The 16,123-nt window shown below is 53.3% G+C and overlaps 4 protein-coding genes across 4 annotated transcripts; 2 read left to right on the top strand and 2 right to left on the bottom strand.

Moving 5' to 3' along the window:
• The first annotated feature begins 130 nt into the window (after window positions 1–130).
• TGME49_217030 (hypothetical protein) lies at window positions 131–1,700 on the top strand. Its single transcript, XM_002370970.2, has 2 exons — window positions 131–545; window positions 706–1,700. The coding sequence occupies exons 1-2, from the start codon at window positions 392–394 to the stop codon at window positions 1,206–1,208; spliced, it is 657 nt and encodes a 218-aa protein (XP_002371011.1). The 5' UTR covers window positions 131–391; the 3' UTR covers window positions 1,209–1,700.
• TGME49_217040 (hypothetical protein) lies at window positions 938–2,819 on the bottom strand. Its single transcript, XM_018779761.1, has 12 exons — window positions 2,722–2,819; window positions 2,507–2,658; window positions 2,427–2,445; window positions 2,286–2,368; window positions 2,207–2,233; window positions 2,084–2,150; window positions 1,965–2,026; window positions 1,829–1,907; window positions 1,746–1,774; window positions 1,677–1,693; window positions 1,432–1,618; window positions 938–1,376 (listed from the first exon to the last, which is right to left on the bottom strand). Exons 1-11 carry the CDS (start codon window positions 2,764–2,766, stop codon window positions 1,518–1,520), a joined length of 681 nt encoding a protein of 226 aa, XP_018635275.1. The 5' UTR covers window positions 2,767–2,819; the 3' UTR covers window positions 938–1,376; window positions 1,432–1,517.
• Window positions 2,820–3,870: 1,051 nt separating this feature from the next.
• TGME49_217050 (ADA2-A transcriptional co-activator SAGA component) lies at window positions 3,871–13,358 on the bottom strand. The gene is made up of 10 exons (XM_002370972.2): window positions 12,472–13,358; window positions 9,908–11,672; window positions 8,981–9,239; window positions 8,263–8,418; window positions 7,997–8,099; window positions 7,484–7,564; window positions 6,836–6,974; window positions 5,620–6,108; window positions 5,117–5,246; window positions 3,871–4,776 (listed from the first exon to the last, which is right to left on the bottom strand). Exons 1-10 carry the CDS (start codon window positions 12,537–12,539, stop codon window positions 4,355–4,357), a joined length of 3,612 nt encoding a protein of 1,203 aa, XP_002371013.1. The 5' UTR covers window positions 12,540–13,358; the 3' UTR covers window positions 3,871–4,354.
• A 1,365-nt stretch (window positions 13,359–14,723) lies between these two features.
• Window positions 14,724–16,085, top strand: TGME49_217160 (Der1 family protein; the record flags this gene model as incomplete). Its single annotated transcript, XM_018779762.1, has 2 exons — window positions 14,724–15,035; window positions 15,759–16,085. The coding sequence occupies 2 exons, from the start codon at window positions 14,724–14,726 to the stop codon at window positions 16,083–16,085; spliced, it is 639 nt and encodes a 212-aa protein (XP_018635276.1).
• Between the last annotated feature and the right edge of the window lie 38 nt (window positions 16,086–16,123).

The following is a 16,123-nucleotide window of genomic DNA, read 5'->3' as shown; positions in this document are numbered from 1 at the left end:
TGTTCCCAGATACAACGGAAACGAGGCGGATACCAGAAGAACATAGTGTATCACGCCTAGTCGTGCATGCGCTGCGGCCCTGTTCTCATCGACGCATGCATCCCGTCGGGACACTCAAGCAAAAACCCGAAAAAAACGCCGTGTCGGCACAGCAGCAGTGGCTGATCATCTTTGGCTTTCTTATGGCGCGTCTGTGTGTAAGGGTCGTGCCGCTTTACCTCAGAAACTTGTACAACTCGCTGTTGCCTTGTGCTTCTGGACCTACCGCTGAACGTCGCGGCATGCGAAACGATCGCTGGCACTTGAAAGCAACGTTTCCAGGTCACTTTTGAGAGACAGGATACGTGGTCAACAGAAGGTCCGAAGTCTTCTTGTTCGTTTTTCACCGGAAATGACATCGCTGAAAAGCGGAAAGTTTCTTCTGAAACTCGCTTCGCACGGGCGGGAAACCCCCGGTGCAGCAGCTTTCCAAGCAGTCCTGCGATCCACGCGCGTCGCCCACGAGTTGCAGCGTTTATCAAGGACAAGTTGCTTCTGCAAAGCCAGTACGTCTTTGATTTTTGTCGCTCAAGGTGCAAAAATCGCAAAAATGCCGGTGCTTTCACTAAAATACTGGATCTGCGACCGGCCGCGCCCACCGCTTAGCACTCAGCGGCTCTTCTTCCAAACCCACTGGGTATCCTCTGGTGTTACTCTTCTTTTCAGGTGAGCGCCTGTTTCACCCACAGGAAGCTGCTTTCCCTTATTTCGAAGGACTACAGAAAAACTTTGCTTCTACCCTGGTTCAACCTACATCGAGTGGCAGCGTCCACCATGACAGTATGGCTAGAGACAAGGAACTCCCGCCATCCCCTGAAGCGTCTAACGATAACAATTTGAGAAGTGGAGGCATCGACCTATCATCTACGCAGCTGAATGAAGGCGCTCCAGAGTCGCCTTTTGTGAAAAAAATTTTCCGCGTTAACCGGAACGGTTCTGCACCAAGGTCAGGTGCGGCGTCGGGTGAGTGTTCTGCACATGCAAATGAAAAGGCTGAAGGCACTGCTCGCCACGAAGCTCATCTCAAGCAAGAGAGCAAAACGGTTGGACCACAATCAAAAGAATCCGGTGGCGTGTTGAAGGAACCCGAGTATGGCTTCAAATACGAAGGCCCCGAACCAACGGCCCATGGTGACTGGTCGCACAACGGAAGGGTCACAGATTTCTAGGCCGTTTGTAGTATTGTTTACATCTGTTGGCGACGCATTCCTCTCGTAGGCGTCCATTTTTCTTGCCTGTTGTTGGTTTGCGTGTCCTGCATTGCGAGGCAACTAAGTTGCACGCACATTTCTTCTCTCATTCCGTTCCCGAGATACGTGTCGCAGGTACGATTTCTCCTGAACAGGCGCTTTTTTTTACTGGCGTAACAGCAGATGAATGTGTTATTTTTACCTGGGTAAATGCCCTGCTGGACTTTCGCCGTGTCGGGCTGTATACTTCCATTTAGCCCACATGGTGCGGTGATGCTCTGCAAGTGTTCATTTCTTTCCGTTTTTCGGTTCAATCGGTAGAGTTTTGTTTAGGCGTACTGCTGGGCTACCGGGCCCTGCTCCCACCCGTGTTTCTTCAGTCACATAACCTGCGACAGCAGCAGCGATGGTCTCTTTTTCGGAAACGTAATTCGAGACAAAGCGCACCGTTTCTGTCAAGGTATCTACGGAACAAGATTTAGAAAGCCACTATCTAGTTTCGCGAGTAGAACTTACTCGGAAGCTCCACGGCAAAAGATGGCGGTCTAAATAGGTGGTTTGAAAACGCATTCGTTTTTGGAATTAAAGGTTAAGCACACCATAGAAGGCACAGACGGTCCGGCAGCCGTTCCCTTGTTCAGGTTGAGAGAAAACACATCAGATCCAAGATTTCGGGCCCTGTAAAACACGGCCTCACAAAAAACACATTCTCGTTGCGGTTTGCGTTGTACTCACATCACTTCTGCTTCATCGATAGAAGTCACCGTTTCCTGCGAGATGGCGCTCGTGCAAATTGCCTGTCGATGCAGAGTTGTTAGCTCTCTGTTTTAGGAAAGCAAGTGTTGAGCACCTACTTGTTTGTTGAGTGAGACTTTATAGCCAGCCCTGTCGAGAGCGGATGGCTTCACACCAATGATCCAACTGGCAACACTGATTCGCGCTGGGCTGTCGAGTGACGCATGCGCCCTTTATCTTACGATGAGCTCGGAGAGGCGTGAAGAAATCTGTGAAGGTATTAAGGGATGGTGTTGACTGGCAGGAAGCGGCAGCCCTTACCCTTTACTTTCCGGGCAAAGGTACAACTTTCCTTCGTCCGTATTCAACATGAAGAAGGAACAGTTGGGACTGCTAGTACATGCCTGTTTGTCTGGGTCATGATCAAAACACGGGAGAAGTCAACTTCCGTAGTAGGCGAACCTGGGCAGCACCCTGAAAGCTGCAGCAGGCAGCGACGCGTTAAATATTTACCGCAGCTCCAACAGACAGTTGCGGCAAACCTTGTGATTCCCATGGAATTGGCATCCAAAATAGTGGGAGACGAGCAGTCAGTGAAAGAGCCTCCCAGGTGGAGGAAATTGAAGGCGTCACCTTCACTTTCCAGCGCGGTGGACTTGCTTGCCAGTTCTGCGCGGAACCGGTGGCATTCTGCCTGCACATTTTAGAGCCTGTTTTGCGTGCGCTAGACGCGTGGTAGAACGGGCTGAAAATTTACCATGGTGACGCTTCCGGTGACAGAAAGAAATGCTGCAAGCTTCATATCGCAAGCGAAATGGGTGGGAGAAAAAGATTCGAAACCGGGTTAGTTTCACTGGAGGTGACATCAAGGACCGCAATTCACAAACGCCCACAACGATGGTGGAACCTGTCACTCCCTTAGATGTCCGGTGTATAGACACCGTTTTACCATCTTCTGAACAAGGCGCCAGCAGTCAGCCTCTATGCCCGCATTTTCCTTAATGGGAACCGGAAGCGTCGTTGTGGATACTGGAATGAGCTACAGATCCGGACGCAACGCGTGACTTCATCTGGAACTTAGACTTCGTACTGTGCCAGTGGCTGGGACCGGCGTCTCGTGTCTCATCCACTTGTCGCGACTGGGCAGTTTCCTGGTTTGCGTTAGGCAGAGAGGGAAACGAGATTCCCCTGTGACGCCAAACACACGATCTGCTTGCCGGTTCCGCTGAAAAGGCTGCTACTTCAGTGACTGTCCATGCTTATCGACACTGCACACAATGCGCATAAATCTCGACGGCTGTCGAGTTTTCACGATTGCCGGAACAGAAGTTAGCAGTCTACAGGCTAGGCTGCCCCTCGCCGTACGAGGCTAGAGTTGATTGAGCAGGTGAAATGCCAACTCCGTGCGTGGGCATTGCTTCCAAAGTCGCTTGCCCGATCTTGTTCCTCAGCCATGCCTCAACAGGCGCCAGACCGGATCGGGGCCGACAACGGTGACACGAGCAGATACGGAGATGTTAGCCTGCCTTCTTGTGGGAAAGACGTTTTTTCTGTATACTGTCACTTTTTCGAATAGAGCAACTAAACCGTGGGTGTCACGCCTTCACTCAGCTGACAATTCACCTGGTGCTTCTGTTGGCGAAAGTGTGCAACGCGGACCCAGGAAACAGTTCAGCGTCTGAGGCTGGTGACTATCTTCTAGACGGAGGTGCTATGGCGACTCTGGGACTTGTGACTTGTTGGACTTTTGCACTATCTCTTCAGTGGGTCATTATATAGTGCAGTTTGTATACTCTGACCTGATATCCCTCCAACAGCGCCACGGTATGGGCGGTAAGCCGGTAAAGATACTAAAGCACGCACCAAACACGCTCCCGGGCACCTACGTTCCCCTGTTCAACCACTGCTGCTCTACTAAAATGCGTCAGAATGCGACGTTTCTGAAACAGCAACGATCGTACGCGTGAGTTCCAATGTGGTCAGCAAGATTCAAGACGCTGCAATTACCCATACTAAGGAAAAACACTTCTGCTCCTCCCGGTCGTGAATAATGAAAAAACCGGCAATCAAAGTCGTGTCAGTGCAAGAGCCGATTAGCTGACGACGCGCACGTGGTTCCCCTTTCACTGAGGATCGCAAGAGTTTTGGTTCGCGATGTGGAAAAGCACTGTTTCCCCAGAAAACTGGAATATCCCGAGTCACTGTTTTTTTGAATCCGGGAAAGTATATCGCCCGTGACACACATCCCGCATGCGTGTCATGCGTTTCGCGTGAAACCCCAGAACATTTCCTGTCTTGCGGCAGCGTCAATGCCAAACGTTTCGCTTTCTGGACAGCACAAGTCCACCGCCTCTCGCTCGCACCCCATTATCTCAGAAATTCTGAAGTTCTTAGCACGCATCCCGCGCCTCCGTCAGTAAACCCAGATCTCCCTGATTCGTTCTGCCATGAGGAGAGCCGCACAGAGGCCCAGTGCCAGCATCATGCTTCGCAGAAACTGCGGGGTGAGCGTATCCAGAAGAAGGCTGGAGAGCCACCCCGCCGTTTACTGTGTTGTAGACGGGTTCGATTCCAGGTGTCGCACCAGCCACCGTCCGGTAGAAAGCAGCAGTCACGGGCGCAGCTCCGCCAACGGAGGAACCCATCGCTGGTGGCGACACTGGTGGTCGAGGTGAAACCACTGAAGCTGCATTTCCCGAAATGGCGAGCGCCGGACCGCGAGAACTCACCGTGTTGTTCGGCGACACACCCGCGGGCGCGAAGTCAGACACGTTGACATAGAAGTCGTACAGCTGCCCCACTCGGTTCACGTCTGAAGAAGAGAAAAAAGACAAAAGTCAGTTCGCACAAGAGTGATTACGGACGATACTCACAGGTCAGACGCACAGAGGGGCGCGACGATCCGTCTCTCCGACGTTCTAAGCAAATCCGACCCTCTCTCTCACACACAGTAGGCGTCAAGTCAGAAGCTCTTGGAAACTGAGCAAAATACGCAAGAGAAAAAGGCCTCGACAGTCACTTGTTGAATCAAGAGTGCTATGGCAGTTGAATAGTGGTGTCGCGAGGCTGAGATTGTCGAGCTGAAGGCAAGCAACTGCCATTTCCACTTCTCTACATCCTACACTTTTTTATCTACCCATTGAGAAACGTACACAGTTCCATCGGTTTCGAGAAATCGGTAGCGTTGAATTTTTTGTGCTTCGCCATTTCCCGCAGAAGCATACGCTTCGCCAGCAAATAGAAGACGGGCGCCAGTTGAGCATCCTCGCAGAAGGCGCGTTCCTGAAAAAACCGCAATTGGCAGTGTTCTCCGAGCTCAAGCATGAAAGGAAGGAAGCGCTTGCGAGCGTTCCTCTTTCTCTGCTCTCCTTGTCGTGAGCAATGCTCTCAACAGCACGATCGAGCTCTCCACCCCTCGATGATCACCTCCCCCCCCCCCCAAAACAACTCGTGTTCTTCCTCTACACACACGTCTGCGAAACACTTTGCCAACGGAGAATTTCAGCCGTGTCAATTCTTTCCGCTCTCCCCCCTTAGCCAACGAAACGCTTTCGCCCCTCTCAGAGCAAACCTCTCTCCCCGCCCTCCTCTCAGTCCTCTTCGCTAGGATCTCCCGGTCTCCCGCGTGCTCCCCAACTCTGGCTCTCGTCCTCACTTTCTCCGTCAGGAGGCCGGCGCCGGGGAAGGCTGTAATGGGCAGAGTGTCGTCTTCTTTGTCTCCGGGACTGCTGCGGCCACCCTTGAAGAAACGGCCCTTGTCGTCGGCCTTCTCCTTCGCTTCGCGCTTTCCCTTCTCCAACGCTTTCTCTCCATTTCCTTTCTCCACGACCGACACAGGCATCGACAGACTCGCGCCGCTCCCCGCGCTCGGACTGCTCGCGTTGCTGTGGGTCGGAGTGTCGCCCGCGCCGCCAGTCGGGCCAGGCGAGGGCGTCTCTGGGGCGGCGTAAGCACACCCCGCGGCGCTTGGCGACATGCACAGTTTCGCGCCGCTGGCTGCATGCGGCAGCGGCCTGCCCGTCTGCTGCGCCGTCGCGTGCTTGGCAAATAAATTCGCCAAACCGCCCGAGAAAAAGAGCGAAGAAAGCTCAGAGGCCCGGAAACGCTGCAGCTGTTCCCTCCAGCTCTTGTCGCCCTCGTACTCCTAAAAGAAGAGTCGCACAACAAAGTGGCAACGAACCGTAGAACCTTTCTCCAACGCCCCATTTTTTGACAACTTTTGTGACATGAAAACTCGCGTGTGGAAGCAACTCGGCGGTCGCAAGGGCGTTGAGCTCGAAAAAGGCATTCAGGCGCAACGTCAAGAGCCATTTGTGTCAACTGGAGGAGCACAGGAAACGCGGCAAAACACTTGCCTTCGTACGTTTCTCTACCCAGTCACGGCTCCAGCACTCGGCGAGTCGTTCAGAGACAATGACGAGCCGCCAACCAGGACTTGGCAGTCTCGACTGACAAAACTCGAAAGCAGCAGGCAGGCATGTATCGCGGAAGCAAGGAAATCCCGCGCGCCGAACACGCACCAACAACTCGTTCACCGAAGACGGAGAGACACACGGCACACACACCCCTCCAAAAACAACAGAACATGTCTCTTCCCGTAAGCGACACTTCTCCTTTATACAGATCTAATACATATATATACATATATACATATATATATACATATATATATATATACATATACATATATATATATATATATGCAACACACGTGTGTACGCATACATACGCAGATATATATATATATATATGAATATATATATATATATATATATGCGCATTTACGTAGGAATATTTGTGTGCGTGGTAAAGAGAAGCGATTTCAGTGGTTCCATCGTCGGTGTGTTCGAGGCTGTGAAAAGGTGACTTACCCCAACGTCGTCTGCGGTTTTGAGGCCGAGGGATTTCCACTCGTGGAGCATGCTCAACCGGGCGCGAATGCGCTTCTCTTCGATCAGCAGTTGCACCAGGCGTTCCTGTTCTTCGTCGGAGTGGAAGCGGGCGAGAGGTCTGCAAATAGACGCCAAGACGACAAACTGCAAAGCCTCGAAACGTGCGACGCCACGCAGACACACCGAAACCCTCGCACACAGTGCGGCAGACATCCGACGGAAACGAAGGACTCAGGGAGGAAGTCAGAAAAAAAGAGGGAGGGAACGCAGTCGCGTCCGAGGAGAGCAAGAAAAGGAAGAGAACACAAGGACGAAGAAACGCAAAAGAAAAATAAAAAAGGACGAAGAGGACAAGAGGAGGAAGAAGATGGAAGCAGGAAGAAAACAAGAAGATGAAGAGAACGAGGGAATGGAGACGAAACGAAGGGAAGGAAAGTGGAGAGAGAAGAGCAGCGTAGGGAGATACAGACGAAAAAGATACACTCGCAACCAAGAAGGACGACAGCGAAGAGACACGGCGTTCAACCGGGAAGCGGGGGTGCTCTAGCCGAAGGGGACTTGTAGAGCCGCATCTCGGAAGACGAATACGTAGAAAATACCGGAGGCAGAAAACCTCGAGTGACCTACTTGAACAGGTTGTGGAGGTCTCGCTCTTCCTTCGTTCGCTTCTTCTCTCGCTGGTGCAGCGTTTTGGTGTCCAGCAGTCCCCTAGAAAGAGACAATTCAATGAACCCAGGAGAGTGCAGACAAAGCGGCGAACTCGGAGAAGACATGCGCGCCAGATGGGCCAGATCCGGCGAATGCAGAAGTCAAAAAAACGCAGAGTGCGAGTCGTGAAAAGGGCAGGCAGAGGAGGACCACAGCACAGAGCTGAACGGAGAGAAGAGAGAGTAGAGGGGTGCAGCGCATACGAGAGTCGACAGAGTTCGGAGCGACAGAAAGGCAGGCTTTTTCCGGATATGCGCCGAGGCACTTGGAAGAGAGGGCGAAGAGAGACCGGAAACACACCCCGTTCTTCAAGACATGAGGGAAAAGTGTAGAGAGGAAGACGAGAAAGAGAAAGGGCAACGGGGGAACAAAGTAAAAAGTCGTGGTGCAGGTGAACGACACTTTGGGGACGCGCGTCTTTCTGCAGCTGACCTGTTGATGACTGTGCGCTTTCGGTAGAGTCTTTCGTCGAGCTTGCTGTTGTAGATTTCGATGATTTGCAACTTCAAGTACCGCTCCTGCACCGCTTCGTCCTCTGGAGAACAGAAACCACAGACAGGCGAAGAGCCCCGAGGTTGGCAGAGCACGAACCCCCGCCTCACTTTCAGAAGACGCAAGCAACGTAAACCGGTGCTTCTGACGAACGAAACACACGCTTCGTTTCCGCAAGGTGACTCGAATGCGGCGCTCCCTCTCACCCTTGAACTCCATGTCGGCGAGAATCAGTTCTGCGTCGTTGTCATACTCCACGTCGAAGTCGCCGCGCAGAGGCCAGTAGCCGACAATCGAGTGAGTCGGCTTCGCAGTGCCTGCGCGCGAAGGCGGAGCAACGCCGCCCGCTGGTCGCGACGCGTCTGAGAAACGCCATGCACACAGGAAACGGAACTCGAGTCGCCTGCGTCGGCACCTCTTTTTAAGAGCGACAGTCGACGCGGGTGCAACTTGGACAGAAAACATGCTGGCATGCGGAGACCAACAGCGCAAGAGGCACTGGGGACCCCCCAGAGGCCTCTGCGCAACATCCCCTGTGAACCGCCCAGCCCGCGACGACCACCCTTCGTTGACTGAAGAAACAAAGAAGCAGCTGGACATCTAAACACTGTCCTGTCTGCTGAGAAATAAAATGGAAGAGAGAGACGCGACGATCCCCGAAAAAGTGAAGAAATGCCTCTCAAGACTTACACAGAAAAGGCAGAGGAAAGCAAAGAGTTCAAACCCTGGCCCCTCAACACCAGTTCCACTTCTCTTTCTTCCCTCTCCTCTCTCTCTCCTCTCTTTTCTTTCTTTTGTTGCTTTTGTTTCTTTTCTTTCTTCCTTCCTTTCTTTTCTTTCGTCCTTTCGTTCTTGCTTCGTGCCTCGGCCCCGGTGCTCCGTTCCCCAGTGTGCACCTCTTTCGCGAGTGTTCTGTCGCCGTACCGTCCTCATCGTGTTCGGCGTTTTCGCCTTCCTTTTTCTCTTCTTCGCCGGTCTTCGACGTCTCCTGAGTTCCACGCTCCTTCTGCGCCTCCTCCATTTCCGCCAGCTTCAGAGGGCCGCCGTCTCGGCCCATGAGCAGTGCCGAAGTATCCGGAAGCGGCGATGTGCGAGAGTTCAAGTACACTTCTGTGTAGTGTTGCTCGCACTCTGCACTCGTCTTCGCCGTCAACGCAACGCTATTCACCAAGTCCGCGACATCCTAAAAAATCAAAACGGCCCCGACAAGCATACATGCAACTGCATGCATTTAAGTGCACATGAAACAACATACACAGAGACGCAGATCTCCACGGACACACATGCAGAGCCAGAGACAACAGATGGAGACGAAGAGAAAAACGAGACAGTACAGACACAGAGACATACTGAGAAAAATACCTATGTGGAGAAGTAGTGCCTACACCCGTTTATCGACGTCCACGACATGCCCACACACACACAGATGCAGACGCTTAGACGGAAGTAGATTTCGAGTCAGTGGTCATTCCTTGACATACACTATATATATATATATATATAGATATAGATATATATATATAGATATACAAGCATGCGAATGTAGGAAAACAGAGTTTCAGGCCCAGTCCCACAATATATGTATATAAATAAATATAAATAAATAAATATATATATATATATATAGATACCCGTGTCCTGTCCTTGTTTGCCGTGGACACTCTACAGGTGTACATCTCTAGAGACACGTACGGAGGAACATCTTTCGCTTTCTCTCTGTGTGCATCGATCTCTTTATCGATGTCAATATATCTAGATATATCTCTGAATATCTATATATGGCTGAAAATACGCAAAGGCAAGAGCTGGCGGCCGCCGTCTGTGTACGCGTCTGCGGCGTTCGCTTCTCACATTCCAGTTCCCGAAGCCGTATTTGCTAACGCCTTCGAGGAGTCTGAGCTCTTCGTCGGCAGTCCAGTTGCGCCTGAGGAGAGGAAACGCGTTCCTTCCTATCGGGATGTATCTGTGAGAGTTTCGGTGGGGCTTCCCCTCGACCTCTGCACCCATGCAGAAGCAGGCGACACACAAGTCAAAATCCTCGCACTCTGCGCAGCGAATGCGGCACACGGTGCTGATGTCCTTCGTGCAGACGTCGCAGTGGTACTGAGCGAGTCCGAAGGCGCCCAGGTCCTCGACCAGACTCCCCATGCGCTGATCCATCGGCAAAGCCTCCAAGGGAGGCAGTCCAGAGGAGAGCGAAGAAGGGTGAGAAGCCGACGCGGGGACGGACGACGGCCTGGCAGAAGAAGCGTGAGCAGAAGAGGACGCCGTCTTGGGTGTTTGGACTGGAGCGCCGTTCCGAGGCAAGCTCGCGACGCGCTGGTCTTCGTTTCCAACAGGTCCAGAAACGCGTTCTTCTCGGTTCGGCGCGAAACCCAGCTCCGCAGCCGCAGCGGTCTGAGACGCTCCCGGAGTCCCGCATGCACCTGGAGAGACGCCGTCGCCAGGCTCGGCTTTCGCGCGTTTCGCTCTCCGTTCTTCGTCCTCTGTCCTTTCCGCCTGACTCTTTTTTTCACACGTGAAGGACGAAGAAGAGATCTGCGCAGAAGACGACGCAGGAGGCGAAACGTACTGCGGGAACCCACCCTGACAGCCGGGGTACGGAGAAGGGTATCCAGGGCCTCCGCCAGGTGTACAGACACCTCCTGGGGCAGGTCTCCCGACGCCTGTCGCGCTCTGCGGAGTCTCACCGCTCTGCTGGAATTGCGAAGAAAAAGTTCCACCGCCTCCCGACCCAAACGCCCCTGTTGCCGCGAAGCCTTGGGTGTCGCCTCCGTTCTGCGGAAACGCAGCGCCCGGCCCGCCCCGAGACGCTGGGTGTACGTACACCTGAGATCCGGGGAAGGCGAAGCCTTGCGTCGGTCCGGCTCTCTCAGGTTGTCCAGTTCCCTGCTCCGGTCCGTTGTTGCCTGTCGTTTCCCTCGGTCGTCGCGACTTTCCCGCAGACATTTTCTCCGCGCCCAGCATCTCGCCTTCTCGCCTCGTCTGTTCTCCAGAGAGAAGAACAGAGGGAGTCCTCGCATGCACAGCCCCCGTCTCCTGAGCTGCAGCAGCCGGCCCGAGTCCCGGAGGAGTCTGCGGCGGAAGTCTCTGCGCTGGAAAGACGGCAGCAGGTCCCGACGGCGGCGCGCCAGTCGTCTGCCACGGTTGACCGTAGCCAGGAAAATAGACGTTCCGCGCCCCCGGGTGCATCGGGTAAAACGACGGATACGGCGCGTTTGAAGAGGGGAGAGGAGGAGGAAGAGAGGAAGGAAGAGAGGAAGGAAGAGAAGAAGGAAGAGAAGAGGGCACCGACGACGAGAAGGAAGAAGGTATGGAGGGGGTCGCATTGCCTCCAGAAGAGTCTGAGGGAGGCCCCAGGAAAGGAGAAGACTTCTCGTTCTCTGGAGGACAGGTAGGTTTTGAGGAAGCTGCGAGGAGAGGAGTTTGCGAGTCAGAAGAAGCGCAGGGCGGACGATACGGAGAGACAGCTGGTTCTGCGAAGAATGTTCCGTACGGAGGTCGACTCGGAGAGTAAGCCGGCGGCGCCAGGGGGAGCGGATGTGAAGAAGGAAACGTCGAAGAGAGGACAAAGGGAGAAGCCGCGTACGGGAGAGCAGACCGGTTCCCAGGCGAACTGCAAGCACAAACACAGAGCAAACACACATATTAACATGGGCGGAGAAGCCAGCAAACATGGAAACCGGCGACAAAATCGAATCCAGGACTTTGACTGTTTCCAAGAAAGCAGTGAGTGGGTGGAGCGAGGGGACAGCGCGGACGTCGGCTCAGTCAGAAGCAGCTCAGTGTCCGGACTCTTTTGAAAAGGACAAAAAAGGTCTGCGTCACGCACAAGCGAGACGCGAGAACGGAGGTATTGCAGAAGCATCTTCATCGTCCAGTGGAAGGCCTTTCTCAAGAGAGGAACGCGCAGAGGAGAGTGACAGACGTCCAGGACGCCTGTCACTCTCAGGGATTTGTGTCTCTCGAACTCGTTTGGACCCTCTCGAGAACGCGTTGGGGAAGAAGTCAAAGTGAAGGTCCCGGAGAGGGAGACAGAAAAAGCTCTCTCCTCTCTCCTTGCGAGAGGACCCAGAGCGAGCGCGAACTGCCGACAGAGAAGCTGCAAGGCTTCTGCCCTTTCTTCCGACTGCCTTCGCCTCCGTGTGTCATTTCTAGAGGCGAAGAGAATCCAAAGAGGAGGACGCTTCACGACTTCCTTCCTCCTTCCGCTCCACGCTTTTTTCCAGACACACAAGCATGCAAGGAGAAAACGCGTTCTGCAAATCCCTTTTTGTTCCTCTTCACAGGTGCTTCGCCGTCGCAGTGCAGCCTCTCGGCGGACATTTCCCCCAGAATTCTTTGCGTTCGTGCGTTTCATTCCACTTGACGACTGCTTACAAACGTTCTCTAGCAGCTGGGGAAACTGCGCCTACCTCACAGGCTGAGAAGTCGAGAGGCCCTGCCCTCCTGGGCCTCCGCCGCGGCTCGACCCGCTCTCCATTTCCTTCCAGTTGGAAAAAAGAGAGGACCGAGGAAAAAAAACTCGAAGAAGAGAGGCAGAGGAGACAGAGCGAGAAGAGGGAAGAGGTAAGTCAGTCAGAGGCAGAGAAAGAGGGGACAGGGGATACACAGAAGAGATGAGAGATGACGCAGAAAAGAACAGACCGCCGAGAGAGCGTCAGATGGTGCTGGAGAGGCGAAACAAAGAGAAAGAAAGGTGAAAGAAAGAGCAGCTCTCACACATACATGCATACATATGTACACATCTATTTGTATGCATATATATATGTATATGTGTATATGTGTGTGTCAATATAGGGACGTCCTTGTCGGTAGGAAGCGACAGCTGCGAAGAGTGTACGGAAGAGACTCGACTGGGAGTCGTTTAGCGATGCGTACTGCGGCGGGGAGAAACGGGAGAACAGAGGTTGATTCGAAGAAAACCTGGGGAGAGGTACCGCAAAGAGAGGGAAGAGGGTGCCGGAGCGCCGCAGAGAAAACCGACTTTGCAGAGGGGCAAGAGACAGGCCGCAGCGAGCCAAGACTTCCCGCGGAACGTCGAAACCGTCGCCACAGAGAAGCCTCGAAAATCGACGGGGAAGTGTGACGGAGAGAAGCAAAGAGGAGCGACCCACCCCGTTCCCCCGGGGAGAGCGGTCGGCGAAGAGAGGCACTTGCTGGCGTCTTTTCTAGGGAAGACAGGGAGCAAAAGGGGGGAAAAGGGCAAAAAGACGAACAGTTGACAACGCGACGAAAAAACACAAACGCGCGCCGTCTGTTTCCTGCGTTCTCTCTTCGTATAATGACAGCGTTCTCCCCGTCTCTCCCCTCCTCTCTCTGTCCCCGTCGGGCAGTAGCAACGCCTCGGCGATTCGCTCAGCTGTTCGTTTCTTCGCACAAAAGCAGACAGCGTTTGTCACCTTTCTCTGTCTCGCTTGGGGGACTCCGTGTGTGTGCGGCTGTCTTCGAAAAAGAAACAAAAAATTCTCCGCGCTCTCTCCCGCTCAACTCTCGCGTTCGAAGTCGACCTGACCAGCCAGTTCAATTCGTGCACTGAGTGCCCCGCTGGCCAGCCCAGCCTTCCTGTCCGTTCCTCGCTCGGAGAATTCCGCAACTCTTTTCATGTATTTGTGTTTGCCGGAACGCGTCTCCCGGCTGGCCCTCGAACACCGTCGACCGCCTTGGCTTCTTTGTCCGAGACACGACCAACAAAAAGGAAACGGCAGAAAGAGACGAAAACGAGGAAGACAGAGAACCGGTCGACCGAGGCGTTGCCGCGGAGACGCTCTTCGCTCGAAAGGAGTCGACAGCTCGGCGGCCGAAGCGACAGAAGTTCTCCGCTTTCCCTCATGTTTTGCCGCCAAAAGACGAAGCGCAGTTCTACACTTGACTCCCTGGACGAAGCGAAACGACGCCCTGTGAGGCACAACGCGACAGAACGCAGAAGCGACGAATGAAAACCGAGAGAGAGGGAGAACGCGGAGAACAGGAAGAAGCAGAAGAAGGACAACAAACAGGACAACAACAACAAGAGGAAGAAGAAGAAGGGAGGGAACAAGATGGACAACATTTTTGCTGGAGTTTCTTCTCTTCTCCAGTTGTTCTTCCTCTTCGGGGTGTAGTTCTGGGTCGTTGCCAATGGCTGTTTTCGGTGCGCCTCCGCTGAACGATGAAGAACTGCCTCTCTCTTTCTTCCCCTTTTCCACGTGTATCTTGTCATCGTCTATCACTCTTCTTTCTCGGATCCGCGGCGCTTTCGCGCCTGGAATTTCTTGGTTCAGAGGCGAACGCGTTCACTCGGTCTGCTGAGGAGGAACAGATGCGGAGACACGACGACCGTTTCTGCCTTTTCTGTGAGATTCACCCGCGTTTTCCTATTTCGTCTGTCGCACGAGCTCTTGCCAGCTTCTTTTCTTTCGTCTCTTCCACTTGACTTTTCGTTGTTCACCTTCTCCTGTTTCTCTCCTCTGTTCTCCTGCCTTCCCCCCTCGGCGTCTCTCTTCTCTCACTTTCGTCTCGCCATTCTCTGTCTCGTTTCGGTTCTTTCTGCTCCAACTGTCCTTCTCTTTGTCTCCGCAAACGCATCTCTCTCGCGGCGGCGTTGCGGCCGGGTTTCTGTCTTTTTCTTTCCTCGCGGTCGCCTCCGCTGCCTCTCTTTCTGTTCGTTTTTCGCTTCCTCCGCAAGATGGCGCAGGTGGACTTGTTCTTCTCACATCTTCCGCCAGTGACGAGGTTTTACTTGTTCTGCTCAACAGCGCTGATGCTGCTGTGCACCTTGGAGATCGTGTCTCCGTTCTCGCTGTACATCAACTACAACCTCGTCCTGCAGCGAGGCCAAGTCTGGCGGATTTTCTCCTGCTTCCTCTTCTTCGGGACCTTCTCTCTCCACTTCTTCTGGAACGTTTACGTCTTGATCTTCTACTGCGCAACTCTAGAGGAACACCAAAGGAGCGCGACCTTCCTCTGGATGCTTCTGACGACCGGCGCTCTGCTGCTTGTGAGTCTCCTTTGTTTGCCGCTTTGAGGTCTTGGCCGAGAGCTCTCTCTTCCGCGAGATCTGCAGAAAGCGTTCGAAAAAAGCTGCTGCCTCCTTGCTCTCCACACAGAGAAAAAGACACAGTTTTGTCACCATCTTTCTCTCGCCGACGAAGTTCAAGTCGAGTCCGAGGCTCCTCGCAAGTTTTCTCTGCTTTCTCGGAGCCGAGATTATGAGAGAGACGCGCGAGGAAGAGAGAGAAAGAGCCTCTGCAGAGAACGCAGAAGACTTCTCTCCATCGTCTCTGGCACAGCCCTCTGAGAAAACAGAGACGCCACAGCGCCGCCTATCTCCTCTGCGCCTGTTCTGCAACCATACAACTCCTTAACCGCATTGTCCTTTCATACATACATAGATACCCCCCTATCTACGCACACACTTTCACCCATATTTCTGTATATATATATATATTTTTATATATACCTATATATATATATATATATGTATATTTTTAGTTTCTGTCCCTTTCTCTGTGCTTCCCCTTTCTGTCTGTAAAGTATGCATATGTATCTGTTCTGTTGTATAGTTCCGTCTCCTTCACTCTCTCCTGGTCAGTGCGCTTTCTGCGTTCCTATCAAAGGCTACATGTGCATGCGTACGTCAACATGTTTCTATTGGGGCGCAGGTGCATGCGGGCGGTGTCTCCATTTGCGATCTTTGCGCGTGTGTCTGTTGCGTTTTCAGGGACTGTCGCATATCTTTGGCGTCGGTTCGTACTTTTTCAGCGGATCGATGATCAACGTCATGACCTACATTTGGGGTCGACGGAATCCGAGTACGCGTTTGTCGGTGTTCTTCATCTCCGTCAGCGCGCCGTACCTGCCGTTCGTTCTCGCGCTGATGTCTGTCCTCGTCGGGTGGAACATGGCAGACCATGTGATTGGGATCCTGGTGGGGCATGTCTACTACTTCTTCGAAGACATTTATCCTCTCCTGCCGACCAGCAAAGGCCGCCGCATCTTCAGAACTCCCCGCCTGCTGCTCTGGATCTTCCGAGAGAATGCGGACTGAACGCGAAGCCGCGAAGCATGCACACAGATGTCGCCAGC

This window comes from Toxoplasma gondii, chromosome XI (genome assembly GCF_000006565.2).
Source record: "Toxoplasma gondii ME49 chromosome XI, whole genome shotgun sequence".
NCBI classification, from domain to species: Eukaryota; Apicomplexa; class Conoidasida; order Eucoccidiorida; family Sarcocystidae; genus Toxoplasma; species Toxoplasma gondii.
This window is presented reverse-complemented; position numbering and strand designations above follow the sequence as displayed.

Coding starts and splice junctions, on each gene's coding strand:
- TGME49_217030 (XM_002370970.2), top strand. CDS start 392: ATGACATCGCTGAAAAGCGGAAAGTTTCTTCTGAAACTCGCTTCGCAC. Junction 546..705: donor AAGTTGCTTCTGCAAAGCCA/GTACGTCTTTGA, acceptor TCTTCTTTTCAG/GTGAGCGCCTGTTTCACCCA.
- TGME49_217040 (XM_018779761.1), bottom strand. CDS start 2,766: ATGAAGCTTGCAGCATTTCTTTCTGTCACCGGAAGCGTCACCATG. Junction 2,659..2,721: donor TCACCGGAAGCGTCACCATG/GTAAATTTTCAG, acceptor TAAAATGTGCAG/GCAGAATGCCACCGGTTCCG. Junction 1,908..1,964: donor ATCGATGAAGCAGAAGTGAT/GTGAGTACAACG, acceptor CGTGTTTTACAG/GGCCCGAAATCTTGGATCTG.
- TGME49_217050 (XM_002370972.2), bottom strand. CDS start 12,539: ATGGAGAGCGGGTCGAGCCGCGGCGGAGGCCCAGGAGGGCAGGGCCTC. Junction 8,419..8,980: donor CGCCGAACACGATGAGGACG/GTACGGCGACAG, acceptor GGCGTTTCTCAG/ACGCGTCGCGACCAGCGGGC. Junction 4,777..5,116: donor CTCGAAACCGATGGAACTGT/GTACGTTTCTCA, acceptor TCTCTTCTTCAG/ACGTGAACCGAGTGGGGCAG.